Consider the following 14,772-nt stretch of genomic DNA (forward strand, 5'->3'; position numbering starts at 1 on the left):
GTACACGAGAGGCAGAACCAGCCAATCACTGCTAGGGTAGTCCCCAGATCGAGCTAGAGATCGGTTTCTGCGTGTCGGCGACCTGTCTAGGGTCTGTAAGGTCTACAAATCTCGAGTTCTCCAAACCTCCGGGGTCTCCCTTCAGGTTCCCGTTTTATTCTGTATGTGAGCAGAGACAGTTGGCTCCCCGAAAGCTTATTCAGTGCAAGCCTAAATTTACGGAGGGACTTTCTGTTAGCAGCGTTAGGGGTTGCGGTTATAAGGTAGAGGAAATTGCTTAGATTTAACCGGAAGGCTAAATAGGGAGGGTGGGGGAGAATTTGGGGTTCCATTGTGGGTCAGCTCGTGAAGAATCCGCCTGCTGTGTGGGGCACCTGGGTTCGATTCTTGGGTTGGGAAGATCCCCTGGAGAAGGGAAAGGCTGCCCACTCCAGTATTCTGGCCTGGAGAATTCCATGGCCTGTATAGTCCATGGGGTCACAAAGAGTCGGACACGACTGAGTGACTTTCATTTCACTAAATAGGGAGAGTAATGAAGGCCACTTTCTCTTAACCCCTTATACAGGGATTCTGCAGGCGGTGGAATGTCTTGGTCCGGCCTTCTCCGTGGCCTTAGCATGTCCCTAAATTATGGTAAGTGGGGGGCGGCTCTTCATCTGACTAAGATGGAGCCATAGGGAGGCTCTGAGCAGGGGAGGAATGTATCTGACCCAGTGTCCACAAGGTGCCTCTGGCTGCGTGTGGGGAGCGGACAGTAGAAATAGGGAGACCTGGGAGGAGGAGGACAGGAGAGTCCAGTGGGAATCAAGGGTAGACAGGACCAGGGTGGATGCTGTGGAGGAGGAAGGGGATTCCGATCAGTTTTGAAGTCTCAGTTGACAGAATCTGCTCATGGGGATGGGAGCGGGGTGACAGGAGGAGGAGTGACCCGGCCCAGAGACCAGCCTCCCCTCCGCCTCATAGGGTGGCGGTGGGGCAGTGTGTGTTAATGTAGATATGATGCATAGAACAGTACAGGACCCAGTGGAAACCTGTGAGTTAATTCTTAAGAAATGCTCAAAAAAGAACCCGACACATGGTGATTGCTCCATAAATGCTATTAATATTACTCTCAGCCATGAGTACCCCCAGCCATAAACAAATATAGCCCCGGGAAGTACTTGGAACGGCATCTCAAACAAAAGAGCGAGTGGCTGATGCTATTATCTGTTCGCTAGGATAATCCTCTTCCGCCCTCTTGGTTGTCTTTCCAGGCCTAGCCCTGGCCCCCCGGCCTTGGTCCATGCGTCCTATGGCCACCCTGAACCAGCTACACCGTCGGGGCCCCCCGAAGTTTCCGCCTTCGAAACCAGGCCCAACGGAGGGCCGGCCACAGCTGAAGGGCGTGGTCCTGCGCACCTTTATCCGCAAGCCCAAGAAGCCCAACTCAGCCAACCGCAAGTGTTGCCGCGTGAGGCTCAGCACTGGCCGGGAGGCCGTCTGCTTCATCCCCGGAGAGGGCCACAACCTGCAGGAGCACCATGTGGTCCTCGTACAGGGTGGCCGCACGCAGGACCTGCCGGGTGTCAAGCTCAAGGTTGTGCGTGGCAAGTATGACTGTGGCCACGTGCAGAAGAAGAAGTGACTGTGGGGGACCCGGTGGGTGGATCATCACGCAGGAGAACTTTCTTTCCCTTGGTGCACCTGCAGTGCCCTCAGGAAGCAAGTCCAGCTCTAGAAGTAGCTGGTCTGGGTTCAAAGCCCAGACCAGTGGACCCTTAACCCATAGAGGTCCTGGGTGCCCCTCTCCCAACACCCTTGGCTTCCATGCTGGCTCCAGCAACCTCTTCTGCTGAGACAAGACTCTGTACTGCCATCTACTGGGGAGGGGTTGCAATAAAGACCCCAGCCCCCAAGGTTTGTGACCTGAACCCTCTTGTGTGGTATTCACCCTCTTTGTGGTCTTGGCAACTGGACATCCCCCCTGGCCTCAATTTCCTTCACCAGAAAAAAAATAACTCCACTCACAGTATCCCCTCTGTTGGATTTGGTGACGATTAAACCAGATGCTTTTACGTGTATAATAGCACATGCAGTGACTGCTGTTATAAGCTTTGGAATCAGGTGGGCCGCGCTGAAGTCCAGTTCCCCTCCCTTCAGGCCTAGGGCCTAGACATGAAAGCCCTCCTGTCAAGCTTCCTCATCTGAAAAGTGGCAGTAATGGTAATGTTGGCGGCAAAGGGGTGTTGCCGGGATTGGTTGGCGTGCATGGCTCTGCTCAGACACACACACCTGGGTTCAAATCCTACTTCCACCTCTTCCTTGCTCTGTGACTCCAGGTATATTTGTTCCCCACTCTGGCTCCATTTCCGTGGCACTGAGAGTGATGCGGACCTCACCCGATCACCTGCTTGGTCAGGTTAGAGGTTTCTTTCTCTGTTTTTTGAACACACTGTGCGGCATGTGGGATCTTAATTCTTCTACCAAGGATTGAACTCTCTCCCCTGGGACTGGAAGTGCAGCGTCTTGCCCACTGGACCACTGGGGCAGTCCCGTGGTTTTAAGATTTGGGAGCTGAGCATATATCATTGGGCTCTGGAGCCCAACGTCTGGTGCAAGTCTGGCTTCCCCTACTTCCCGGCCAGGTGACCCTGGGCAGGCCTTTTAAACTCTGAACCTGTTTCCTTCTGTACCAAATGGTAGTGACAACGGGGTACCTCCCTGAGAACTGCTGGGAGAACAGCTGAGAACAGGCAGGGGAGCTGTTGGCTGAGTCCTGGTGACCCATCTGTGTTCTCAAAGCTCACCCACTTCTTGCGTGGCACTTAGCACACCTGAGGTTCTCACTTTTGGAAATATCCCACACGGCCTTCTAGGATCAGAGCTGGGGGCAGACAAGCACATCAGTTACAGATAAAACCCCCCATCAGCTCACGCTCTGCACCAATTTTTTATTAAGCTAGCTTGTCAGCTGCACTCAGCTAGGGAAACAGTGGAAGATACCAGGGGAGCTTTGCTCCTGGAGTCCTTCTCCAAGTGGGCTCAAGTGTGAAGAAAAGGAGGCTGTCACCTTGGCAGAAGGAGGGCTGCCCGACGCAGGGCCAGGAGGTGGGGGTTGAGGATATAGTTTGGGGGTCAGTGCAGACTGCGCCTTAGGAATTCTGAAAGAAATGGCACCTGTATGGCTCAGAGAACAGGTGCTGTTGGGTGTGGTGCTGGAGGAGCTTGCATGGGCCCCACTACTGAGTCCCAGAGACTCCCCCAAACGAGAGGATGGGTTCCCTTTGAGGCCCCTGTCGGTCCCCCCAGGACAACCTCTGCTCCCTGCCAGCAATTGCCTTACCCCCAAAATATGCTGACAAGAGTCCTTGTCCAGGATTGTCAGCAGCATTCCTCTATTCTTAACCTGGGCTTGGCCTTTGTTTTTTGACTCAGTGGGTTCGATCCCTGGGTTGGGAAGATCCTCTGGAGAAGGGAATGGCAATCCACTCCAGTATGCTTACTTGGAGAATCCCATGGACGGAGAAGCCTGGTGGGCTACAGTCCATGGGGTCACAAAGACTTGGACACGACTGAGTGACTAACACATCAACTGATAGGATTTCCCTGGTGGCTCAGTCACTAAAGAATCCACCTGCAATGCAGGAGATGTGGGTTTGATCCCTGGATCAGGAAGATCACCTGGAGAAGGAAATGGCAATCCAGTATTCTTGCCTGGGAAATCCCGTAGACAGAGGAGCCTGGTGGGCTACAGTCCATGGGGTTGTAAGAGTTGGACACGACTTCGTGACTAAACCAGCATCAACTGATCAGCACACGTGTGAAAAAGAAGTTTACAAGTACAATACAGGTCTCTGAGTTACTCTTTGACACTGCCCTGGGGAAGCAAGTGACCAGCCTGGTTGGATCCCTGGTTCCTTGGCTGAAGTAGCAGCAAATGGGGTTCACTGGAAGAGTGCCGGGAACAGGCCACACAGGACCTCCCCAAACCCTTCCTCAGGCATTCTCTGGCTCCTGGCTGCAAAAGCCGCCCTTGATTGATGTTAGTGTCCGGCAGATGGAGGTCTGTCCAGGAAGGCTAGGTCAGGCTGGTTGGCTAGGACAGGCGGATCCTGACCCTCACACTGGAGTGGGTCATAAGGGTGCCGTAGTGCCCCACCCAGGAACGCGTGTCTCTTCCATACTGCTCAAAAGACACGTAGCGGATACCCTTGCCAAAGTTGGTAAAGACGTGGGAGACCTGCGCAGAGAAGAGGAGGGAGGGAGTGAGGCTCCAGGGGCTCATCTTCCTCTGCCTCCTTGACACATCGTCACCATCACCTGACCTACTCCAGGCACTGGGATATCACAATGCAGAAAGCAGCCCAAAGAGCTCATCCGGGACTTCCTTCTAGTCCAGTGGTTAAGAATCTGCCTGCCAAGGCAGGGGACACGGGTTCGAGCCCAGGTCTGGGAAGATCCCACATGCCCTGGAGCAACTACGCCCGTGTGCTGCTGCTGCTGAACCCACAAACCCTAGGGCCTATGCTCTGAAGCAAAAGAAGCCCCTGCTGTGAGAAGTCTATGCACTGTAACTGGAGAGTAACCCCCGCTCGCTGCAACTAGAGAACAGCCTTTGTGCAGCAATGAAGACCCATTGCTGCCAAAAATAAATAAATAAATCTCCTGGTGAAGCTGAGAGTCTGGACTCTGACGCTGAAGACAGAGGAGGGAAAGGGCAGAGGAAATTCTGCAAGTGGGTGGGGTTGTAATTTGAGTAAGCAAGGGCTGCACTGAGATGCCATTTGAGCAGAAACCTGGTGGAGGTGGGGATCTGGGGGAAGAGTGATCCAGACAGAGGAACAGTGCAAAAGCCCTGAGGTGGCAGCGTGCCTCGAGCAGAGTGAGAGAAGTAGGAAAGAGGGTCAAGGAGGCAGTGGGCAGATCGCATGGGGCATTTGAGATGGGCCCCAGAAGGACTTTGGCTTCTGGCTTTCAATTTTTGGGGGCCATGCCACTTGGCTTGTGGGATCTTAGTTCCCCCACCAGGGATGGAACTTATATCTCCTGTAGTGGAAGCAGAGTCTTAACCACAGGGAATCCCTTGCTTCTGGCTTTTTTTGTAATTTTTTAAATTGAGCTGAAATTCAAATTCACCTAATGTACCATTTAAGACTACAATTCAGTGTTTTGTGTGTTTTTTTTGGCATATTTGTAATGTTATGCAACCATCACCACTATCTAAATCTGGAACATTTCATCACCCTAGGAAAAAACCTCAAATCCATTAGCTGTCATTTCCAATTCCTCCCTCCCTCTGTCCTCTGGCAACCACTAATCTATCTGCTTTTTGTCTCTGTGTTGTTCAGTCACTAAGTCATGTCTGACTCTTTGCAACTCCATGGATTGCAGCATGTCAGGCTTTCCTGTCCTTAGCTATCTCCTGGAGTTTGTTGAACTCATGTCCATTGACTTGGTGATACCATCCAACCCTTTCATCCTTTGTCACCCCTTTCTCCTGCCCTCAGTCTTTCCCAGCATCAGTCTTTTCCAGTGAATCGGCTCTTTGCATGTGTCTCTAGGGTTTGCTTATTCTTGAAATTTCATATAAATGCTATCATACAATATATGGCCTTTGTGTCTGACCTCTTTCATTTAGCACAATGTTTCCATGGCTCACCCATGTTGAGGTGTGAATCTGTACTTCACTCCTTTTTATAACTGCATGTTAGGATATTGGCTTTTGTTCTGAGATGTAGCCGTGGGAGGGTTACAGGCAGGTGAAATCCGTGGTCTGACTCACTTTTTTTTTCTTTTAATTCACTTTTTAAGGTGGCTCAGAGGGTAAAGCGTCTGCCTGCAATGCAGGAGACCTGGGTTCGATCCCTGGGTCAGGAGGATCCCCTGGAGAAGGAAATGGCAATCCACTCCAGTACTCTTGCCTGGAAAATCCAATGGACAGAGAAGCCTGGTAGACTACAGTCCATGGGATCGCAAAGAGTCAGATACGACTGAGCGACGTCCCTTCACTTTGTAGATGCTGAGTCTGAGTGTTGGGTTGGGGTTGGAGGGAGGAGATCAGGAACTGAACCAGAAGACCAAAGGTTACTCTGATAAGTGAGGTATGATGACCGTGACAGCTGAGGCTCAGGAGCCACTGTGGCTTTGAATCAAGCCCTGCATGCTTTAGGGTGAGTTTGGGTGTCTCTTCCATCCCTCAGTTTCCCCAACTCTAGAATGGGGATGGAGCAAGGATTTTGGTTCACCACATGCATTCCAGCAAGGATTTTGGTTCACCACTGCATTCTGAGCAACTACAGCAGTGACCAGTACACATTAGGTGCTCAATAAATGTCGATTGAATAACTAGGCCATTGTGCTAATGAAATGAATTAATGGGTAAAACTTTTGGACAGGCCTGTAATAAGGGCTTAATAATTGTTAGCTGTTGTTATTATAGATACAGATGGTGGTGCTGAGAGCTGAGAACCGAATTTGAGCAGGGTGAGAAGTGGGTGTGCCTTTGGACAGGTCAAGGGTGGTGTGGAAGGCGGTCTGGACCCACCTGTCGGCAGCCTCTCTCAGTCCACTGAAGGACCGGGTTGGGTGAGGCCGAGAACTTGACCACTTCATTTTCATACACGTCCAGGAGGCGGACCCGAAGCCGGTAGATGCAGCCGCAGTTCTCCCGGGCACCCCACCTGCCAGGTGGTGATGAGCCTTCAGGTCTCCGCTACCCACTTAGGTCTCTGGCCTCCAGGAACTTTGATGATGCCAGGCCTAGGAACCTAGGGGGAGGAGCCTAGGTGCCCCTGAGGTGGAGCCAGAGCCTGGAGATCGAACCTGGGTGTTCCTGGGGTGGGGCCAGAGCTTGGGGGAGGAGCCTGGGTGTTCCTGGGGTGGAGCCAGAACTTGGCGGGGGGGGGGGGGGGGCTGGGTGTTTTGAGGTGGGGCCAGAGCCTAAGGGAGGAGCCTGGGTGTTCTTGGGGTGGAGCCAGAGCCGGGGGAGGAGTCTGGATGTTCCTAGGGTGGAGCCAGAGCCTGGGCTCGCCAAAGGTCCGTCCCTCCCTGGCTCTACTATGAGAGCATAGCTTCCCTTCTTTCACCCTCACTATGAAGTGGACACAGTAGCAGTGCCAGCCCGTGGAGGTGACTCGGTGTGAAATGAGCCTCTTCTGTAGAACTGCCACATCCACCAGGGTGGCGGTGCGGGCCGGTTGCTACTCTTCACTCACCAGTCGGCCACACAGATCTCGATTTGGGCGCTGTCGAGCAGCTCCTGCCACACCCCTTCCATCACCAAGTCCACAAGCTGCCTCTTAAAGCACCATCTAGGAAGAGGGGGATAATGCGGGGTGGAGGGCCAAGAGTTCCATCATTCAAATCACAGCCCAGAAATCACCTCCTCCTGGAAACCTCCCCTGACTACCCTGTCTGAAGCAGCCCCTTAGGGCTGTGGGCATCCCTGTTGGCCTCTCAGATTCCCCTCCATCATTCACTCCGCTGTGGTGCCAGGAGGCTGGACCGTATGCAGACTTGCCCCTTATATTTGTGGGGATCAGAACATGAATGTAAATAGAGGCACACCATAGTAGACATCTGAGCGAGAGTTCTGAGGTCTCCTCACGATCCAAGAGGCCCCCTGCCTAAGATTGTGTTGCCTGTATGGAAGGGTCTCCCTTCCCCTCTGCTTCCACTTGGGTCAGTCAATGGGAAGTTTAGCAGCAGATAGAAGGGAGAAGAGAGTGGAATCAGGGTATTTATCCTCCTGGCTCCCTCCCAAGGGATCATAGTGGGACTTTGTGTCTCTCCAAGAAAGGACCCTCTCCACAGTGCCCTCTCCTCCCAGCTTTCTCTGACATCATGTTTCGATAACTGTTTCCTCCCTTAACCCTGCCAGGCCTAGGGGTGATAATGTCCCTTCCCCCAGCCTAGGGTCCTGCGGTATCTCTTGTGTTCTGCCTGTACCTTTGTAAATAGTCCTTCTTGAATTGCAATGTGCTGTAATAACAGAAATAGTGATTTATCATGAGAACTGATTGACCAGAACAGAGTGCTCAAGGACACACCTAGCTATGTATGGGAACTTTATAAATGATGGACGTGGCGCTGACATTCCATGGTGAAAGGAAGGATTCTTTAGTACATGGTCTTGGGAAAACTGGCTCAGTATATAGAGGGAAAAACAAAAAAACTGGATCCTTACCGAACATCACATTCAAAGGTGGATTAAAGATCCAAATGTAAAAGATAAAACTATGAGGTTACTAGAAAAGAGTAGAAGTGAATACTGTTAGGATCTAAGGGGAGGGAAGGATTTTTTTAAACAAAATTTCAAAAACAAATTCTAAAGCAAAAAGATGAGTTTGATCATATGAAAATGACAAAGAATACCATGGACACAATTCATATGGTAGAGTGGGAGATTTCTGTAATGTCCAGGATGGACAAAGAACTGACAACTAGAATATACAGAAATTTTTGTATATCAACGAGAATAAGACATCAACCTTAATAAAAATACGAACAGGCAGGGACTTCCCTGGTGGTCCAGTGGCTAAGACTCCATGCTCCCAGTGCAGGGGGCCTGGGCTCGATCCCTGGTCAGGGAACTAGATCCCACAGGCTGCAACTGAGAGTTTGTATGCCGCAACTAAGACCTGATGCAGCCAAATAAATAAAGTAAGTATTAAAAATAGGAACAGGTAACTGACAAAAGAGGGAATTCACAAGGCTAACAATTATTAGTCGAATGACTGAATACATGCATGTGGGAAGGAGAGTGTGAAAGAGGGTGAGGGTGAGGATGAGGATCGTAGGGTGGGGTTCCCCCTCCCTCGCCCCAGTGATCAAGGTCCACTCACTCGAACGAAGTCACGAAGCAGGTCTGGGAAGGAGCTCCCGGCATCATTATGAGGTTCTTTTCCACGGCCCAGCCATTCCCGCCGTGCTCCACCTCCCAGCCTCTGAAGCCCTCTGTGGGATATAATAGGGTTAAACACGAGGGATTCGCGCTCCAGCTTGCCCAGGAGAGAGCCCGCCACTACCTAATGTGCCCATGTGCCCGGCCCACCGGCCCCTCCCTCCCAGCAGGCAGCATTTGTGGACCCACCCCCCGACCGCCTCACTCAGCTCAGTGCATCCACTCAGCTTCTTCTCAGCCTCCCTCGGCCTAGTCCCCTGCCCCGCCTCTCTTAAATCTCTTGAATCACTGGACTTTAATTTTGGCCCCGCCCTGGGGTGCTACCTCTGGGATTCTCTAGCCTTGACCCCGCCCATTTACTCAGTTCCCCTTCCCACAGCCTCTCAAAACAGCCTGATAGTTCTATGCAAGCTCCGCCCCCTGTCATAGCCCAATGGGTTTCTTCCCAGCCCTCCCCTGGCGCCTCCCCCTTTAACCACTGCCCACTGAGTTGAGGGGACTTCCCCAGTGGTCCAGCGGCAAACACCCTCTTCCAACAACACAAGAGAAGACTCTACACATGGACATCACAAGATGGTCAATACCGAAATCAGACTGATTATATTCTTTGCAGCAGAAGATGAAGAAGCTTTTGACAATCAGCAAAAACAAGACCTGGAGCTGACTGTAGCTCAGATCATCAGCTCCTTATTGCAAAATTGAAGAAAGTAAGCAAAACCACTAGACCATGCAGGCATGACCTAAATCAAATCCCTTATGATTATACAGTGGAGGTAATGAATAGATTCAAGGGATTAGATCTGGTAGACAGATAACTACGGACGGAGGTTTGTAATATTGTACAGGAGGCAGTGATGGTAAACATCCCAAAGAAAAAGAAATGCAAGAAGGCAAAGTGGTTGTCTGAGCTGAGAGGAGACGAGAAGCGAAACGCAAAGGAGAAAGGGAAAGATACCCATTTGAATGCAGAGTACCAAAGAACAGCAAGGCTTCAGCAATATGTGAACCGTGAACTTCCAGATGTTCAAGCTGGTTTTAGAAAAGGCAGAGGAACTTGCCAATATCAGCTGGATCATCGAAAGAGCAAGAGAGTTCCAAAAAAACATCTATTTCTGCTTTATTGACTATGCCAAAGCCTTTGACTGTGTGGATCACAATAAACTGTGGAAAACTCTGAAAGAGATGGGAATACCAGACCACCTGAACTGCCTCTGGAGAAACTTATATGCAGGTCAGGAAGCAACAGTTAGAACTGGACATGGAACAACAGACTGGTTCCAAATAGGAAAAGGAGTCCGTCAAGGCTGTATATTGTCACCCTGCTTATTTAACTTGTATGCAGAGTACATCATGAGAAACGCTGGGCTGGAAGAAGCACAAGCTGGAATCAAGATTGCCGGGAGAAATATCAGTAACCTCAGATATGCAGATGACACCACCCTTATGGCAGAAAGTGAAGAGGAGCTAAAGAGCCTCTTGATGAAAGTGAAAGAGGAAAGTGAAAATGTTGGCTTAAAGCTCAACATTCAGAAAACGAAGATCATGGCATCTGGTCCCATCACTTCATGGGAAGTAGATGGGGAAACAGTGGAAGCAGTGTCAGACTTTATTTTTGGGGAGCTCCAAAATCACTGCAGATGGTGACTGCAGCCATGAAATTAAAAGACGCTTACTCCTTGGAAGAAAAGTTATGACCAACCTAGATAGCATATTCAAAAGCAGAGACATTACTTTGCCAACGAAGATCCATCTAGTCAAGGCTATGGTTTTTCCATTGGTCATGTATGGATGGGAGAGTTGGACTGTGAAGAAAGCTGAGTGCCAAAGAATTGATGCTTTTGAGCTGTGGTGTTGGAGAAGACTCTGGAGAGTCCCTTGGACCGCAAGGAGATCCAACCAGTCCTTTCTAAAGGAGATCAGTCCTGGGTGTTCTTTGGAAGGACTGATGCTGAAGCTGAAACTCCAATACTTTGGCCACCTCATGCGAAGAGTTGACTCACTGGAAAAGACTCTGATACTGGGAGGGATTGGGGGCAGGAGGAGAAGGGGGCGACAGAGGATGAGATGGTTGGATGATGGACATGAGTTTAAGTGAACTCCAGGAGTTGGTGATGGACAGGGAGGCCTGGCGTGCTGCAGCTCATGGGGTTGCAAAGAGTTGGACACGACTGATTGACTGAACTGAACTGAAAGAACAGCAAGGAAAGGTAAGAAAGCCTTTTAAGTGAAGAATGCAAAGAAATAGAGGGAAACAATAGAATGGGAAAGACTAGAGATCTCTTCAAGAAATTTGGATACCAAGGGCACATTTCATTCAAGGGATGGGACAGAAACCATAAGGGACTAATTGAAGCAAAAGAGATTAAAAGGAGGTGGTAAGAATACACAGAAGAACTATACAAAAAAAGGTCTTAATGACAGGGAAAACCACAATGGTGTGGTCACTCAGAGCCAGACATCTGGAGTGTGAAGTCAAATGGGTCTTAGGAAGCATTACTATGAACAAAGCTAGTGGAGGTGATGGAATTCCAGCTGAGCTACTTCAAATCCTAAAAGATGATGCTGTTAAAGTGCTGCACTCATTATGCCAGCAAATTTGGAAAACTCAGCAGTGGCCACAGGACTAGAAAAGGTCAGTTTTCATTCCAATCCCAAAGAAGAGCATTGCCAAAGTTAATGTTCAAACTACCGCACAATTGTCCCACACAATCCAATCAACTCACAAGCTATCAAGGTAATGCTCAAAATCCCTCAAGCTAGGCTTCAACAGTATGTGAACCAAAACTTTTCAGACATACAAGCTGAATTTAGAAAAGATAGAGGAACCAGAGATCAAATTGCCAACACCCACTAGATCATAGAAAAAGCAAGGGAAGAAGACTCTCGAGAGTCCCTTGGACTGCAAGAAGATCAAACCAGTCAATCCTAAAGGAAATCAACCCTGAATATTCATTGGAAGGACTGATGCTGAAGCTCCAATACTTCGGCCACTTAATGGGAAGAGCCAACTCACTGGGAAAAACCCTGATGCTGGGGAAAGCTTGAGGGCAGGAGAAGAAGGGGAAGACAGTGGATGAGATGGTTGGATAGCGTCACTGACTCAGTGGATGAGTCTGAGCAAATTCCAGGCGATGGTGAAGGTCAGGGACGCCTGGTGTGCTGCAGTCCATGGGGTCGCAATGAGTTGGACATGACTTAGTGACTGAACAACTGAGTCTACAGTTTCAGCAGAGCGTCACCTCTGCCACGGCTCCGCACCTTGGCGCCTCCTCCTCTGTCTTGCCAACCAATTTGTACTCCCTCCACTGAAGCTCCAATACTTTGGCCACCTGATGCGAAAGCCGACGCATTGGAAAAGACCCTGATGCTGGGAAAGATTGAAGGTAGGAGGAGAAGGGGATGACGTAAAACGAGATGTTTGGATGGCATCACTGACTCAGTGGACGTGAGTTAGAGCAAGCTCCGGAGATGATGAAGGACAGGGAGGCCTGACGTCCTGCAGTCCATGGGACCGCAAACAGTTGGACAGGAGCGAGCAATTGAACAACACTGCCCACAGTCCCTGGCTCCTCCCACTCAGGCTGTCTCTTCCCCAGCTCCTCCCTGGCCTCGCCCACCCAGTTTCTCAAGGACCGTGTCCCTTGGCTCCTGGCCCCGCCCAGCCATCCCTGGCGTCTCTTCGGTCCCACCCCTGGCCCCGCCCCGCCCCGCCCATCGGCCCCGCCCCTCGGCCCCACCCCCGGCACCCACGCTCTCCGCAGGAGTTGAAGATGAGGTTGCGGCCTAGGGGCGCTCTCAGGCAGTAGCGCGCCAGAGCGCAGAGCGGGAACTCCTCCTCATCCTCGCTGTTGGGCGGGCAGCGCTGGGCCACCGAATAGAGGGCGCGGCCCTCCGCGCTGCGGTCGCGGGCCAGCTGCAGCAGCCAGACGGTGGGCCCGTCCACCACGTCGCGCCAGGCGCGGCACACCGGGCGGCAGCGCATCACTAACGCGCGCGGGGGCACGTGGCTCAGCACCTGCACGAGCAGCTCCGGGGGCAGCGCGTCCAAGGCTATGGGCGGGTCCGCGGGCAGCTGCCGCCGCCGCGAGGGCCGGGCGCCCATCTCCGGCCGCCAGAGTCCTGCAGACAGAGAGGGGTCGGCGGGTTAGGACAGCCTGGCCTCCCTCCAGCTCTCTTTCCAGGACGCGAGAAGAGCTTAACCGTGACCTCACCAGGTACACGGGCGACAGGGAGGCTGCCAGCTCCTAGAAATTCAGCATCTGGTTCCTGCCACTTGGCTGCAGACCGCGACCGGTTTCTCCCCCACCTTTCCCCCTTGAGCAACAAACTCCTAAGCCTGATCATGACCCCAGGAGGGCTGCTAACCACGGCTTCCTGCTCTGGCCAGTGCCCTCCTGTCAGGCTGAGCACTTTACATATGACCATACGCTCACTGAAGACCTATGAGAAAAACCCACCGAGAGGGAAACCATTCCCCAGGTGTCCCAACTCTCTGGCCTTTGGAATCCATGACCTGTCCTCTAGCAAAATCCATTTCCTCCGTCTCTTCGCTGAACATTCTTGTCACCTTCTTGCTCTAACCAGAACCCAGCTGTCCTGTGACCCTTCCGAGTGGGTACATCTTGCTCCTTGCTACTGTTTTCAGATCATTCTCTCTCCCTCAAACGCCCCAGCTCATCAGGGTTGATCGTTTGTCACCTCATCAGCATCATCTGGTGACCCAGAAGACTACTCATCACTTCTCCGTGATTTTAGCTCTAGGCTCACTGCCACTCAGGTCGCTCTTATCAACATTCCGGGTGATTTCCAGATCCAGGTTGATGATCCTACCTTCTACCATCCAGGTCTCTCTTGTTCCCTGACCAGCTGTCCTCCTAGCCCCTCTTTCCTGTGGCTGCACCTACGCCTTGTCTCAACGGCCTCTTCAGAGCCACTTTCTTAGGCTTCTCACTCTCCAGTCGTCACCTCCTCTCTTTCCAGCTCTGTCCCTTCAGTGCCCTCCACTCTCCACAGTCCTGCCAACCCACTGGATCTCCCATCCTTTGTCCCTACCTCTTTTTCATTGCCCCCCACACCATCAATTCTCAGTTCTTCTTTATCCAGCTTAAGTTCCCTGGTTAGTCATTAAAAACATTTTTTGCAGACACCCTGGCCTCCTCTGGCTTCCTCTCACACATGACCTGGTTAAATCCAAGGCCTCCACTTACCTGTGCCTGTACTCACACGGTTTAAAGCAGCTGAAGAACAACACACAACTCCACTGGCCAGCTCCACTTCAAGTTTGTGAACTTGACGCTCAAGCGGGCCTGCAGCGCTGTCTGGCAATGAAATTACAGTTCTCTTACCCACTAGCTCTTCCTCTCTATACATAGTTATTTCACACCTTCTCCCCTGACCTCCAACACATCACACTTCCTTCCACCTTTTCACTCTTTTCTTGCTTCTTCTTATTTATTTTTGGCCATGTGGTGTGGCATGCAGGTTCTTACTTAGTTCCCCCTAACCAGGGATCCAACCAGTTCCAGAGTCCTAACCTCTGGACCACCATGAAAGTCCCGCCTTGCTTCTTATTTTGCAGAAAAAAAAAATCGATAGAAAGTGAATGTCCACAGACCCCCACTGCCCCATAGACCCTCCCTGCCCTCTGCTTTCCCACCATAACTGTGCCTCTTCCAGGCCACTGTCTCATAGTTCTCCTCTCTCTCTGCTGCACCTTCAGCTTCCCTCTCTGAACTGGGTCATTCTCATCAGCCCACAGAGTCATCTCATATGAAAATGAATGAAAATTCTCTTGATTCCAGCTCCCTTTCCAGCTATGACCCCATTTCTTTGGTCCTCTTTATAGTAAAACTTCTCCAAAAAGTTGTCACACTCACTGCCTCCATATGGCC

The 14,772-nt window shown here is 51.3% G+C and overlaps 2 protein-coding genes across 9 annotated transcripts in view; one reads left to right on the forward strand and one right to left on the reverse strand.

Moving 5' to 3' along the window:
* Positions 18-2,065, forward strand: MRPS12 (mitochondrial ribosomal protein S12). 6 transcript variants are annotated; one of them, XM_005692385.3, is made up of 3 exons: positions 18-91; positions 566-633; positions 1,254-2,065. In XM_005692385.3, the coding sequence occupies exons 2-3, from the start codon at positions 585-587 to the stop codon at positions 1,622-1,624; spliced, it is 420 nt and encodes a 139-aa protein (XP_005692442.1). In that variant the 5' UTR covers positions 18-91; positions 566-584; the 3' UTR covers positions 1,625-2,065. The 6 variants fall into 6 exon arrangements, with proteins under 6 accessions (XP_005692442.1, XP_005692443.1, XP_005692444.1 ...); XM_005692386.3 differs by having other exon boundaries at positions 40-161; XM_005692387.3 differs by having other exon boundaries at positions 40-145.
* FBXO17 (F-box protein 17) overlaps positions 3,799-14,772 on the reverse strand; it is a 31,830-nt gene continuing 20,856 nt past the window's right edge. For 2 of the 3 annotated variants that reach the window (XM_018062376.1, XM_018062377.1), the window contains exons 2-7: positions 14,089-14,199; positions 12,632-13,000; positions 8,823-8,934; positions 7,194-7,289; positions 6,524-6,659; positions 3,799-4,219 (exon numbers count right to left, since the gene is read on the reverse strand). In XM_018062376.1, coding sequence (XP_017917865.1) covers positions 4,076-4,219; positions 6,524-6,659; positions 7,194-7,289; positions 8,823-8,934; positions 12,632-12,983 — 840 coding nt within the window. In that variant the 5' untranslated portion in view covers positions 12,984-13,000; positions 14,089-14,199 and the 3' untranslated portion in view covers positions 3,799-4,075. Of the gene's footprint in view, positions 4,220-6,523; positions 6,660-7,193; positions 7,290-8,822; positions 8,935-12,631; positions 13,001-14,088; positions 14,200-14,772 lie in introns of those variants that run through there. The other variant, XM_018062375.1, reaches the window with a different exon arrangement.

The sequence above is a fragment of the Capra hircus genome, chromosome 18 (assembly GCF_001704415.2).
Source record: "Capra hircus breed San Clemente chromosome 18, ASM170441v1, whole genome shotgun sequence".
Taxonomy (NCBI): Eukaryota; Metazoa; Chordata; class Mammalia; order Artiodactyla; family Bovidae; genus Capra; species Capra hircus.